A 13,978-nucleotide genomic window follows, 5' to 3' on the forward strand; every position below is an offset into this window, starting at 1 on the left:
TACAGGCCTCCTTTTAGTTCCTCCTCCATGGCATGGGCATGTGTGACAGGGGGATCTGAAGGAGAGGGTTTGGTTCTCAGTTTCTGGAAGGCAGCTTGATACATCCTTGTAGCTTCTAAGAAGGGCACGATGTTGATCCATATTGTATGGTTTTGTCTTTTCTGGAACTGCTGTGAATTACCTTCCTCATTGTCATAGTTAACAGAGCTCTGGAAACGTGAACAGTCTTTTGGCTGAGGACCAGAGTTCTGTTGTACTTCATTACCTGTTTTCCCTGCATCTTTTTCTTCTTGCTTTGTGTGCAGAATGCCTAGAGATGCAGTGCAAGGGAAATGCCTTGTTGGTTCGTGCCGTAATCCATCTGCTCTCCCCTCTGTTCTGATCATATTTCGTTTGATAATGCTGCTGTGTTCAGCCTGTTAAATAGGGAATCAGATGCTTAAGAGAGAGTGGTCCTGATCACTTAAGACAGATCAGTTTAAGTTCTGTTGCTTTGTTTATTTTAAATACAGTACTTTTCCTATTCAAGGTTGAAATGAGATTTTTGTTAAACAGGTGTTGAATGTTACAGCCCTTCAAGTGGGAGGAGAGCAGAAGACAGGAAAATGAAGGATTAGTTGTCCTTCTTTCTCTTCCTGTACCAACTCTACTTGGGCATTGTCTTCACCGTGATAATCGGTTGCAGTTAATGGGCTCACACAGTGGCCGTACTGGAGAGGGTGATGAGCAGAATTGTTTAATTAGTTGCAAATCAGGGTGCTGCGGAAGTCTTAGAGGAAAAAGTGAAAACTTGGACGTGAGTTAAATGTGCAGATCAGGTAGATAGGTAATGCAGGTAAGAATGATGATTTATCAGTGAGTAGAACATACTTGAACAGTCTTTCACAGTTGCTACTTCTGGAATATTATTTTCTTGAAAGACAATATTTACTCCGTCTTACTTTCAGACTTTAAAATATAGAAGATAGTTGTCATGCATCTTTAATGAGAACTTCTGTCTTTGGTGATGACTTCATAGTAACTGAGCTCAATAATCTTGAGTACAATGAGGACTGTGTAGGACTTGATATCAATCAGAAAACGTAAGCACAGAGATTAAAGGTATTTATTGAATGCAGACTGGGTGGTAGTGACCTTGATGTAACTTTTACTGTCATATTCTACTTGTAGGTAAAAAGAACATACTCTCATGGTACGTATAGAGCTGGCCCAATGAGACAGATCAGCCTGGTTGGAGCAGTTGATGAGGAAGTGGGGGATTACTTTCCTGAATTCCTTGATATGTTGGAAGAATCACCCTTCTTAAAAGTAAGGACAGAAGGGAATAGGGTGGGAGAAGGGGGACAACGCTCTCTAGTACTCTTGTAATAAAGTGAGATATTCACTTAGATAACTGAGTTGCTTAATAAATGTTTGCATTGTGACAGAGGCTGCTTTAAAAAAAAAAAAAAAGGTAACTCACTTAAAAACTGTGCCTTGTATTTCCCATTAGTGTACACTGCCATGGGGAACGCTTTCTAGCTTAAAGTTAGAGAGTCGTAAAGACAGTGATGATGGTCCCATTATGTGGGTACGTCCGGGAGAACAGATGATCCCTGTGGCTGACATGCCAAAGTCACCTTTCAAAAGGAAGAGGTACGTTGAAATATTTTTGCTTGATGAGTGTTTGGTTGGTTTGCAAATTCACTTTATTCCAAACCTTTTGCTGGTTAATATTTTATCTTATCCTAAACTTCTGTAAGTCTTCTTAAAATACATACTTTTACGTTGCTTTGCTTTGTGAGAGTTGTTTTTGTTATTGGTGGTGATGTTTTTGTTTTGCTTTTTAATTGTTTGCTGTCTGGACAAGTAAGGTGCTCGTTCTCTCTGTAACTTAAGAACTTAAGGTTACAGAGCAGTCTAAATGTTCCTCACTTCGTCCATGCAACAAACTTCTGATGTAGCGAGGTGAAAAGTGCAGAGAAATGTAAGTAGGCGAACTGCTGATGTATGCTAGGAGATGGGTATTAACACCCCTGCTCTTAAACGTGATCAGAATTTTTAAGGATCTCAAGGGACAAGAGCTTCTCTCTCATCAGGAGGGTGACACGTGCAACATTAAATGCCATCTTCACACTTCGCTGTGTTACTGGTATAAGTACTAGCTTAAGAGTGAGGATGCCTCTGCAGAACTTGAAAGCTACGTGATGTCTTCGGAGCTCTCTTGCTTAAAATTCGAGTATAAAAATGAAGGGGACAAGAACTGGAAGCAAGGTCAAATGCCTTAGAAGGAGTATACAGACAGCGACCATGGAGGAGATGAAGTTTCAAGCCGAAGTCCATTTGGGGTTGAATTTGGCAAGATGTGAAGGGCAATAAGGACTTCTACAGGTATATGGGCAGCAAAAGAAGTTGTAGGGAAAACTTAGGCTGTCTGCTGAATGGGGCAAAGGTCTGAGAGACAAAGGACATAGAAAAGACCAAGGTTCTGGGAGCTTTCTTTGCCCTGCTCTTTACTGGCCAGATTGGCCTTCAGGGCTCCCAGGTCCTAGAGACAGTGGGAAGGTCTGGAGCAAGGACTGCTTGCCTTCAAGGGAGGAGAGCTGAACAGATTAAGACATAAGCCCTGGGGCTTGACAGGATGCACCTAGAGGTGCTGTGGGAGCTGGCCAGTGTCGTTGCAAGGCGACTCTCAATTACCTTTGAAAGGTCATGGCAGTTGGCAAAGGTTCCCGAGCACTGGGAGAAAGCAAATATCACTGATCCTTTAGAGGGGTGAGAAGCAGAAGCCAGGATCTGGGGAAAGTGTGTGCTGGTCAACATCAACTTGACCCTTGGAAGGATGCCATTTTGAAACATAAGGGACAAAAAAGGTATTGGGAGTAGCTAGCCTTGGTTTACAGAGAGGAAATCATGCATTACCAACCTGATGGTCTTCCTCATGAGGGGAGCGGAGGGGCAGGCGCTGAGCTCTGCTCTCTGGGGACAGCGACAGGACCCGAGGGAACGGCATGGAGCTGGGACAGGGGAGGGTCAGGCTGGGGGTTAGGGAAAGGGTCTGCACCCAGAGGGTGGTCAGGCACTGGGACAGGCTCCCCAGGGCAGTGGGCACAGCACCGAGCTGCTGGAGTTCAAGGAGCATTTGGACAACGCTCTCAGACACAGGGTCTGATTTTTGGGTGGTCCTGTGTGGAGCCAGGACTTGAAGATCTCTGTGGCTCCCTTCAACGTCAGGGTGTTCTGTGAATCTGTGACTCAGTTCTATTACACAACTAAATGACTGGCTCAGTGGATGAGGGGGGTGCTGGAATGGTGTTAATCCTGACTTTAGAAAGGCTTTCTACACTGGGCACCTATTTTTCATAAATTTCTCAAATTCAAATTAATGAGGAACAAACCAGATGGATAGACAATGAAGTGAACTGAGAACCAGCTTAATTGCTGTGCTCGAAGGATTGTGATCAGCAGCACAGGGTCCAGCTGGTGGGCAGCACTCCAGGTGTTGAAGAGCATTGGCCAAAGGTGTCAACACCTTCATTAATTAATGATGGGACAGAGAATACCCTCAGCAAGTTTGTGGACAACAAAAGCTGGAAGGAGCAGTTGATGCACAAAAGGGTTGTGCTGCCAAGCCAGAGGGCCCTTGACAGGCTGGAGAACATCAGGCCAGCAGAAGTCTCACAAGGTTAACTCAGGGAAGTGCAGAGTCCTGCAGCTGTGAGGAATAACCCTGTGCTCTGCAGGCTGGAGCCCAACTGGAAAGCAGCCTGACAGGAAAAGAGTTGAGGGTCCTTGTGAATGCCAAGTTGGCCGTGAGCTGTCAGCGTGCCTTTGAAGCAGAGCAACAGCCTTTTGGACGGGGTTAGGAAGAGCACTGCCAGCAGGGATGGAGGCAATTCTTGCCCTCTGCTGAGCCACGTCTGGGATGTCATGCCCAATTTGGGGCTCACTAGTTGAAGACACAGCCGTACTGGAGCAGGTCTGGTGACACGCAAGGGGGTGGCTGGGAGAACTGGGGTGCAGCCTTGGGAAAGGGAAGCTCAGTTGGGATCCCATCAATGTGTATGAGCACCTGACGGAGGGCTGTTTAAGAAAATAAGTCAGACTATTTTCATCAGTGCCCTGTGGCATGACAAGAGGCAACGGACATCAGCTGAAATAAAAGATTTTCTATTTAAAATAAGAAACAAAAGCAAGCATACACAAAACCACCTTTACAGTGTGGGCACTTGAACCCCGGAGCAGGCTGCCCGGAGCCTGTGTGGTTTGTGACCTTGGAGATGCTCAGAACGTGGCTGGACGCAGTTGTGAGCAACCCACTGGCGGAGCAGGGGAAGGCAGACCGCACGCTTTCCAGATGTCCCTTCTAACCTTGGCTGTCCTGTGGTTTTAAGCAGAGCATTTCTTGGGAAATGTGTTGCAGCACGCAGTGTGGGCTGGAGCTGGACAGGAAACGCTCTTGTGGCTCTGCTTCCCCCTGCATTGTGTCATCCACGTTCGTTAAGCCCTGGAGAGATGATCTATTTCTGCTTCTCGTTCCCAGCTCTACAACATGAAACTAAAAACACATGCACGTTTTCCAGCTGTTTGGTGAAAACTGAACAATCAAACTACTTGAGGGACAGCTGAGGTGTCTATCACTGTTACTTGTATTGTCAGCTGAGCTGGAACCAGAGCGCTTACAGCATGGCTCAGGCAGTGAAGCTCCAGGACCCTTTGTTAGGGCATGTAACTGAGAGAGACAGTCATTAGGGTCTTTCAGTGCACTTAGAGCTTGACTATTTTTTTAATATTGCATCAGCATTCAGATTTTTTTTTTTTGCTTAGCTTATTGCATATTTTATTTGTCTTAAGTGTTGCTGTCGCATTTGACTGTACGTTCCCGCAGCCTTGGGGTAGAAATGAAGTAATTAAGGGAAATTTCCATGTCACTAGTATTGTTTTTTTTTTTTCTTCTACAGAACTACCAATGAAATAAAAAACTTGCAGTACCTACCTCGAACCAGTGAACCCCGTGAAATGCTATTTGAAGACCGGACGCGCGCCCATGCAGATCACATAGGACAAGGTTTTGAACGCCAGACCACCGCTGCTGTGGGAGTGTTGAAGGCTGTGCACTGTGGAGAGTGGTACGTGGTGTTTGACTTGCTCAGCTAGGCCTCTGAGACACATTTACCTGAATTTCTCTTTATTATCAGTAGTCAAAGCACTGAATAAGCTGACCTAGTGTTACAGATACTTAAATAAGACTTAGATAAGACTTAGTAGGTACTGGACTTTTTTTCCCCTTTATCTGTGTGTGCTAGGTGTGCTTGTCTGCCCTCTGCCAGATGGGCTACAGCTTTGCTGTGTGGTTGAAGCTAGAAAGGTGCCTTGCAATGACAGCGTAATAGCTATAACTGAGTTGCTGTAACTAAATTGCCACTGGATGTAAAAACATTTTGCACTCTGTATTGCTGTAAACAGCACATGTAGATGGACTGGGATTGCTGCATTGGAGGTGCAGACAAACCTTTTGGCAATTTTTTGGGTTGTCTGTTGTGAATCTTTATGCTTCTGCTTCAAGGTTGTGGCTGCTACAGCCCTGATTTATGTATGGTAGGTCACATAAGAAGGATCCTTCTGGAGGCTGTGTGATATTCCTTGGTGTCTCTCTGAAATTCCCATATGTGACTCAGGAAATGAATCTATCTCGTTAGAAGTTGTTTACATTGTGGTCAAAAAAAAAAAAACAACAACCCCCAAACCCTAGTCATGTGGCTTCCCTGGCTCAGAACGGAGTCGTTTTTCAGGAACTTCTGACCTTTTTTTTTTTTTTTTTAGGAGAATAACCTTTAGTTTTGGAGGTTACTTTTACATATGTAAAACACAAAGAACATCTTTTGCTCTTCTTACCTTCCTGTCTAGAATTTAAAGGACTTGAATTCCCTCTGGATGAAATGATGCAAATTTGTGTTACAGTGATTGGATTCATTGCAATAGAAAATACAATAATTGCCATCGGGGAAGAACTGGATTGCTCTGAAGACTGTGGTTTTATTTTGGGCTCTGAGATCTTTCTGTTCACTTCCTCATCAGGCTGATGATAGCTGGAGCCTTAAACTTCCTGCTTGCTCTGATTGTGAGAAGCTGGAGTGAATTAAGACTGAGGAGTGGTAGAACTATAGTTGGGATACTGTGTAAATCGGATGGGGGGAAGAGAAGGAGATGCTCGAAGCTTTATCAAGAAAAAATTTAACTTGAGTGCCCATGGAAATTAGTAAGAATTCAACAGTAAATAAATGTCTGCGGGATCTTCCCATCCTCACCCTATCTCTCCATAACAAGATTCTCCTCCCCTCAAAATCATTACATAATTACATGTTCATTTACGTTCTAAAAATGTTTCCCTGCCTTTTATGCTTCTCAGATTTAAAGCCATCTTCTCTCATAGGTTGGAACTTGTGGAAAAGAGAATCTATCCAACCTACACTTAAACCGGAAAAATTACTGGAATTAGAAGAAAAAATCACTATAGATAAGTGATCTGAAGATAGTTAAAACAAGGCAAAATTATCCAACAAACTTGAAAGTACTTCAGTTTGGGGAGGGGAAGTAGCAATCAGCGTTTCCCTTCAGTATAAGGACTGAAAAGGCATTTTTTAATGCAGGAAAAATGTGGAACTGACATATGTATGGGAGGAAAATGCTGAATGCAGCATAAAATGAAAATATTTCAATCTTGATTTGACCTCCGTGGTAACTTCTTCCCCTGTCCCGCTATTTGTATGGTTTTGAAAAGGCACTTCCTTGTACTTAAAGGGAACTAAGCAAGGCTTAGGATAATGTAACACCATTACTTAATATCTGAAATTATTTTCAGGTGTTCTATCATCTTTACCATAATTCTTAAGCTGTGAGATATGTACTAAAGGAAGCAACATGCATGGAAATCTTAAACTGATCTTAAGGACAATTTTTAATCCATTTGAATAGTTCAACAGATTTAAACTTTTGTTGAATGTATTCTAGGGGTGATTAGGAAAAGGAAAGGAAAAACACCTGTTTTAATGATGAGATGCCATATATAAAAATCATATTTTCTATGAGGAGAAAACAAAGCTCATTGAACTGTGTGATCAGTTTGTATTTAGTTAGTGTAAGAGTGAATTGAGCTCGAGGGGAAAAAAAAATAGCTTTGTGGTGCTTATAAGGGAATATACGTGTAGAAAAGTACTTGGAGGTCAGGGAATTGCTTCCCACAGCTGCTGAATCCTTTGAGAAGTGCTGGCCGTGTTCGCGATGTGAATCGTTCTCATAGTTTACTTTTGTAAATGAGTTTACTCTGGGGGTTTTGTGGTCAGAGGAAACTGAAGAAGAGGAAATATGCCTTGCTTTATGAGCTGGGCGCAGAGTGCTATTAAGGGTAATACATATCCATAATTTGGGTAGACTACTTGGGCAGAAAGCCTCCATGATAGTGTTTAAGGGACGCTTCTGCAGCTGCCTGGAATGCTTATGTGGACAATTTATCTTGAGGAATTGTATTTGCCTTTGTCAGTTTGTTTGATCTGTTTCATCAAGGAAAAACCCCGTAATATATCTCTATCAGCTTTATGAAAAGATAGTGCTGTGTTGTGAGATAGTTGGTGGACCACAGGGGAAGATGTCGATTTTCAGAAAACAAACTTCATTGGGATCGTGGAACTATGAGTACTGCTCATGGAGTAAGAGAACGGTGAGGCAATTAAATCTCTGGCCCATGTGAGGTTTTTAAAGGACCAAAGTAGAAAGTTAAAGGACTGAAGTAGAAAGCTGTGCTATTCCTTGTGTAACTGTGGAAGGAGTAGCACGGTTGCTCTTTGAGGACCGGGTAATTCAGGTGTTCAACACCAAATTTTTGGGTTAATGGAGTTGATCAGCATAAAGTGGTAAATGGTGCAATCCAGAAGCTGCTGATGACTGAAAGTGGGATTTATTTAGGTGTGAATATTAGGTAGAATGATGCGTCTTTTAGGGCACACAGGAACAGAATTGTCAAAGGAAAAGCTTTTGGGGATGGAGAACGTAACTGCAAACAGAAGTGTTAGTACTTGGAAGAACTAATTTTCTCTTTTCCCAAATATGACAAGCTCTTTACTTGAGAATTTCTAGAATTATTGGATTATGGCCTTGTTTAATTTACAAGATCATAAATTGTAGAAGAGCTGTGGCTCTTACTAGCAGACGTTTTAAGGACTCTACTCGTCCTTCAAGTCTGACAAATGCTGGTGTTGTCATTGTGCCGATTACTTAGCGGTGTTCTCATGTGTGACACCAGGCGTGCTTTAGAACTTAGCAAATGCCTGTCAGGTTTGCAGTTGTGGGAACTGAAAGTCTGAGTGATGAGTAGACAGAGCAGCTCTGAGGAGAAGGCCCTGGGGGTATTGGTGGATGAGAAGCTCAACATGAGCTGGCAACGTGTGCTTGCAGCTCAGAAAGCCAACCGTGTCCTGGGCTGCGTCAACAGCAGTGTGGCCAGCAGGGTGAGGGAGGTGATTGTGCCCCTCTGCTCTGTCCTCATGAGACCCCACCTGCAGCCTGTGTTCAGTTCTGGGGCCCCAGCATAAGACACGGACTTGTTAGAGATGGTCCAGAGGAGGGCTGTGAGGATGATGAAGGGGTTGGAGCACCTCTCCTATGAAGGCAGGCTGAGGGAGTTGGGGTTGATCAGCCTGGAGAAGGGCCTTCCACTCTTCCTTCCATAAAGGGGGGGCTACAGGAAAGTTGGGGAGGGACTCTTTGTCAGGGTGTAGGGATAGGACAAGGGGGAATGGCTTTAAACTAAAAAAGGGGGAGATTTAGATGAGATATAAAGAAGTTCTTCGCTGTGAGGGTGGTGAGGCACTGGGCCAGGCTGCCCAGAGAAGCTGTGGCTGCCCCATCCCTGGAGGTGTCCATGGCCAGGCTGGATGGGGCTTTGGGCAACCTGGGCTGGTGGGAGGTGTCCCTGCCCATAGCAGGGGGTTGGAACTGGGTGGGCTTCAGCAGGCAGCTTCTGAGTCTGTGTTCTAGACTAGGGAGCTGTTAGTGCTTCTGTCTAAGCTCATATGAACTTGTTTAATGTTGCCAGACCTTACCATGAATATTTCTGATGTAGCACTGGAGGTCAGTAATCTTGAATCTGTTTTGAAAAGTTAGAGCACAAAGTCTAGCAGTTTTGAAGAATGAGGTTAAAGAAAAAAGGTTCTTGCCATAAATAGTTCTGTCAGTGCTCTAGTAGGGAGTTAAATGGGTTTTTCCGAGGTCACTTTTTTCCTAGGTCACTTTATAGTTTGGATTAAATGTCTTTTTGGACATCTAAATGAATTATTTTGCTATGATTTCACTTGATTTAGATTGTACAAAATGCAATCTCCAAGTTGCTGTGCTAAATAACAAATCTCCAATTTTAGAATTAAAAATTTCCTGGCATCCCTTTTGTAAACAGAGGAAATTGCCATGTTTTGTGGCAGGATTTCAGTAATGCATTAAATTGCACGTGTATACAGAGACTGAGGAAAGTAGTGTTTAAACAAAAATCGTTGATTTTGCATTATAGAGGATACAGTGTAGAACATGGTGTAAATGAAGCAGTGAAAGCTTTGCTTTGGGTTGAAGTCTTTTAGCATGTGAATGCTCTTTGTACATACATCAGTGTTGGTTCTTCACCTCATTTTCAAGTGATGCTGACTCCAGACATAGGTACATATTCTTGCCTAACGTAAATCATCTTTTAAAAACATTTACTACGAAACATAACTGTATATAGCTGCATTGTAAAAAGGAGGTTAATGCAGCTAATATTTTGATGTCATTGATGAGAGATGGTTCTTTAAGGTTTTTGCCTTCAATACTTAAAACTTGCTCAGGAGTACTTAGAACCAAATGGAGAGAAACGCTTTCATCTTTGCAAAACTGAAAATAAAATACACAATTTGAAAGATATCCCTAGCATACTTCCAGGCTTTTTTTTTTCTCATGAAAATAGCCTCAAGCTAGCTATTTTTTGCTTTGAGGTCAAGGCCTAAATTAAACAAACATGTCTCCTCAGTTTAAAAAGCCCCATAAACCGTACATCAGTGCCTGCTTCCTAGGACATAAATAGTACCGTGTGTACAGAGTGTGGTGATCCTTGTGTGTTTTGAGAAGACTGCTCCAATATCCGTGAAATACTCTGACACGTACCAAAGGGTTTTGCTTTACTGGGTGAATCCACGCTTGGGGCTTGTCCTGGGTGCCCATGGGGAGGCAGGAGGGTGCCCAGCTCTCTGGGGATGTTGTCACTGGGGATGTTGGCACAGCCCCTGCGTGTCCCTGCGCAGCAGCCACACAGGTCCTGGTGTGCCTGTCCTCCCTGGGGAGGAGGAAGGGAGAAAGCTGTAACCCAGGCTCTTACTGGCTGCTAAGCCGTCCTTGCAGAAACACTTGGCTTTTCAGCATGCACCTATAAACTCCAACACGAGCTTTGTCCTGTGTAAATGGAGTCTTATCCGTGGATTTTTAAATGGAAACAAACCAACAAAATAACCCCCCCCCATCCCTCAAACACATGCAAAGCTTCATCTTCTGTGTGCCTGTGGAAGAACGGAGTATGGCATTTAGATCAGAAGGTGGTAGGGGTTTTGGCTACCTTTGCATTTTGTTAACTGACTGATTCAGGATAATTCCTCTAGAAACACTCTGATAAAAATGGTGAATATTTCAGGGGGATATTGTGGAACAACAAGTGAATTCCTATCTCAGTTTGAATACTGAGACAAACCATAGTTTAGGTTTTGTTCTTTTAAGCTCTCTGGTGAACACAAGTACTAGTGTTGTTTTTTAGGAGATATTGTGGCAGAAGCCAGCCCAGCCTTTGCTGCTTATTAACATCATGGCAGATTAATGTAGAATCGGCTCTATTATGTCTGAGACTAAGATACTAAGCCATGTTAGCAGCACTCTGACAAGTATGATGGTGTCCTTGGAGGCAGCAGATGTGTATTCCCCATTGATGAGTGCTGATAGTAAGTCCAGCATCTGTCAGCAGCAAGGCAGGCTGAGGTCAGCTCAGAGTATTGAGCTCTGACTGTTCGTGGCTCCGTTTACTGCCACTTCTTTAAAAAATGAAATATAAACGTGAAATTGTTGTTAACTTATTTAATCAGTATAACAAGCTCGTGATTGAGAACTAGCTATTTTAGTCAGCCTTTCTTCTCCAAAGTATATGTTATGGTAGAATTGCTGAGTTTATTTTTAGTTCATTTGCTTTATCCCTGCTACAGGGAATAAAGAAAATCTGCAAGCATGTTAGTTTCAGCCTCTGACTGTGCAACTCTTACTTTTATGTAGGTCTGAGCAGCCTCGTATAACCAAAGATGTAATTTGTTTTCATGCTGAGGACTTCTTAGAGGTAGTTCAGCGAATGCAATTAGACTTGCATGAGCCTCCGCTCTCACAGGTAAGCATGCTGTGAACAGCTAAGTGGGTCTCCTTTGTAAGTTATAAAACAAAGTTTTCATCCTTTTTTCCTTTTTCCTCCAGTGTGTCCAGTGGGTTGATGACGCAAAACTTAATCAGCTGCGAAGGGAAGGCATTCGATATGCCAGAATTCAGTTATTTGACAATGACATTTATTTTATCCCAAGGAATGTTGTGCACCAGTTCAAAACAGTTTCGGCTGTGTGCAGTTTGGCTTGGCACATCCGGCTCAAGCTGTACCATTCGGAGGAAGAACTCTCTCAAAATTCAAGTACTCTTGAAGCAGGGACCTCTGCAGACCCCAAGTCTTCGGTTATCGGACTTCAGACTGACAGCAGAATTTGTATGATCAGCAAAAATACCTCCGAAGACACCAAACTCTCAGATGCTCTGCAGACCAAGTGTCTGCAGCAGGAATTTATGCCGATAAAACACGAACCTATTGCATCTCACCGAATAAAAGAAGAATCCATGAATGTCGATCTTGTTGAAAAGACGGTGGCACCTAATGACATCAGGGGCCAGGCTGTGCAGACTGGATTGGATCGGATTGAATTGGCGACGTTTAAGTTTGAAATGGATTCCAAATTTGAGCCTGCCAACAAGGACTTACAAGGCAAGTTATGCCCTGGAAGCCACATACACCCGGATGATACGAGACAGCATAGTTCATCATATCCAAAACTGCACGGACAAAGAGAAGATGATTTTTTGTGCTAAATTTGTATATATTGTTTTAAATTCCTTTTTAAACTTAATGATGTAATAATGTAAAGATTCATAAATTCTGTGGGGCAAGTTTGTGACTTGCCTTCGCATCTGTTACAGAAAATAGTTATGTAGCTTTGTAACATTCCTCAGTGCCTGTCCATAACTGTGAAGTATCAAAGCACTTAGGGCCAGATGCACTGTAAACACTGCAGGTTTAACATAAAGAAGTCTTTAAATAATTTTGAGTTGTAGGTTTTAGAGTAGAGCTGACATTTAACATATATATTTTTTGTAAGATGAGCCAGAGTTGTTTTTGACAATTCCAGGCTTTTCCATAGAGCTTATTTATACCAATTTTTTCATTTTAAATGTGTCAGCACTGTAGTGTAAATATCTTTTTTAAAGATCTTTTTAGTGTGATTTATACTGAAATGTGAGCCGCTTAATAAAGGTTCATAATAACAGATTGGTTTTATTTTTGGATCTGCAAAAAATAATTCAGTTAAACTGCCTCTCTAAATGGTTTTGCTTCTACCTGCACTGAAGCATAGGATGCCCTTACCCTGTTGTGGTGTGAGGAGCTGTAGCAGCCAGAGGTAGAGTTGAGGCATTCTTTGTAAACCAAGATTAGTCAGGATGCAGAATCAGTCCTCCCTTTACAGGGTTTCTTACAGCTGACCATTGAAGGCACTCCCCAGACTACTGTCACCAGATGCTAATGTGGAACAGAGGCAAGTGCTACCCGCAGCCTTCCCACATGTTGGGGAGTACGGTTGGGTACCGGGGGTTCCAGGAGTGCTGCCTGCAACTGCTGGCATCTCTCTGAGCTGGGGTGAGGTGGCAAACTCCTTTTCATGCTTACCTCCTCCCCCTGCACAAGCCATGATTAAGGAAGTTCCATTTCACATTTTTAAAAAAACAAGTCTAGCAGTTTCTACCTGCTGGTGAGTTACCTGACTAAATTAGGTCAAAGAATGTTTTTAGATGGTTACAACAGCCTCAACTCGAGCAGTGACCTGAAATTCACGGAGGCAAATTTGGATTCAAACTGCTCCGTGTGCTGATAGTGCAAGGCAGTGGTCTGGTAGGAAGATCCCTTGTGAGTCCCAGTTAGGAAGAGTTGTTTCATCAAGGGAATGATAGTGGTGATGGAGTTAAGTGTTCACCTCTCTCTGTTCCTGTGGACCTCCACAGTTCTCCTAGGCCGTATTCTGAGGGAAGAGGATTTCAAGGCTAGCTAGCATCTGATGTGGTAATGGCAAACACTCTGTAATTTAACTTATTTAATTGTGTGTAACATATTACTGTATAGTTCAAAGACATCTGAACGATATTTCTTTTTCAGGTAGCTACAAACAGCAGCAAACTGCCCTGCAGCCTGTCCTTCAACATAGTATTTAAACTTAAAAGCATAAGCCTGGTGTTTCTAAAGCCCTCTGTCTCCATTTTGGGGGGGGATTTTTTCCCTACACCTTTCTCAAAGTTGTACATCCTTACATCCTAATTGTCAATATTTGATACACTTGGTGATCACTCTGGCTTCCATTGTAGCAATAGAACAATGTGATTTTTTTCCCCAGGTGATGTCTAGTTCAACTTCGAGGCCCTTTTTGTTGCAAATGTTTCTTGTTCCTAGGTTGTTAAAAATTCAGATTGTTACTTTGTACTTCTGCCTAAAATCAGCCATTGAACTGATGCGTGCCCTGTTGTGTTTAAATGGAAGATAGGTCTGTTGAGGAATTATTAATTAAATCAACTTTTGAATTGCTAAACATGACTCCTACATAGCCATAATTATGTATTAGAGAAGCAATAGAAACAAATCTCT

General features: G+C 42.8%; 1 protein-coding gene across 1 annotated transcript in view; it reads left to right on the plus strand.

Annotated features, from left to right (window-relative positions):
* RSBN1L (round spermatid basic protein 1 like) overlaps nt 1–13,927 on the plus strand; it is a 49,977-nt gene extending 36,050 nt beyond the window's left edge. Inside the window, exons 4-8 of the mRNA XM_082757886.1 lie at nt 1,171–1,308; nt 1,493–1,635; nt 4,941–5,108; nt 11,311–11,419; nt 11,503–13,927. Of these exons, the coding sequence (XP_082614012.1) occupies nt 1,171–1,308; nt 1,493–1,635; nt 4,941–5,108; nt 11,311–11,419; nt 11,503–12,159 (1,215 nt within the window). The 3' untranslated portion in view covers nt 12,160–13,927. The remainder of the gene's footprint in view (nt 1–1,170; nt 1,309–1,492; nt 1,636–4,940; nt 5,109–11,310; nt 11,420–11,502) is intronic.
* The last annotated feature ends 51 nt before the right edge of the window (nt 13,928–13,978 follow it).

Source organism: Aythya marila (genome assembly GCF_965140915.1).
Source record: "Aythya marila genome assembly, chromosome: 1".
Lineage (NCBI taxonomy): Eukaryota > Metazoa > Chordata > Aves > Anseriformes > Anatidae > Aythya > Aythya marila.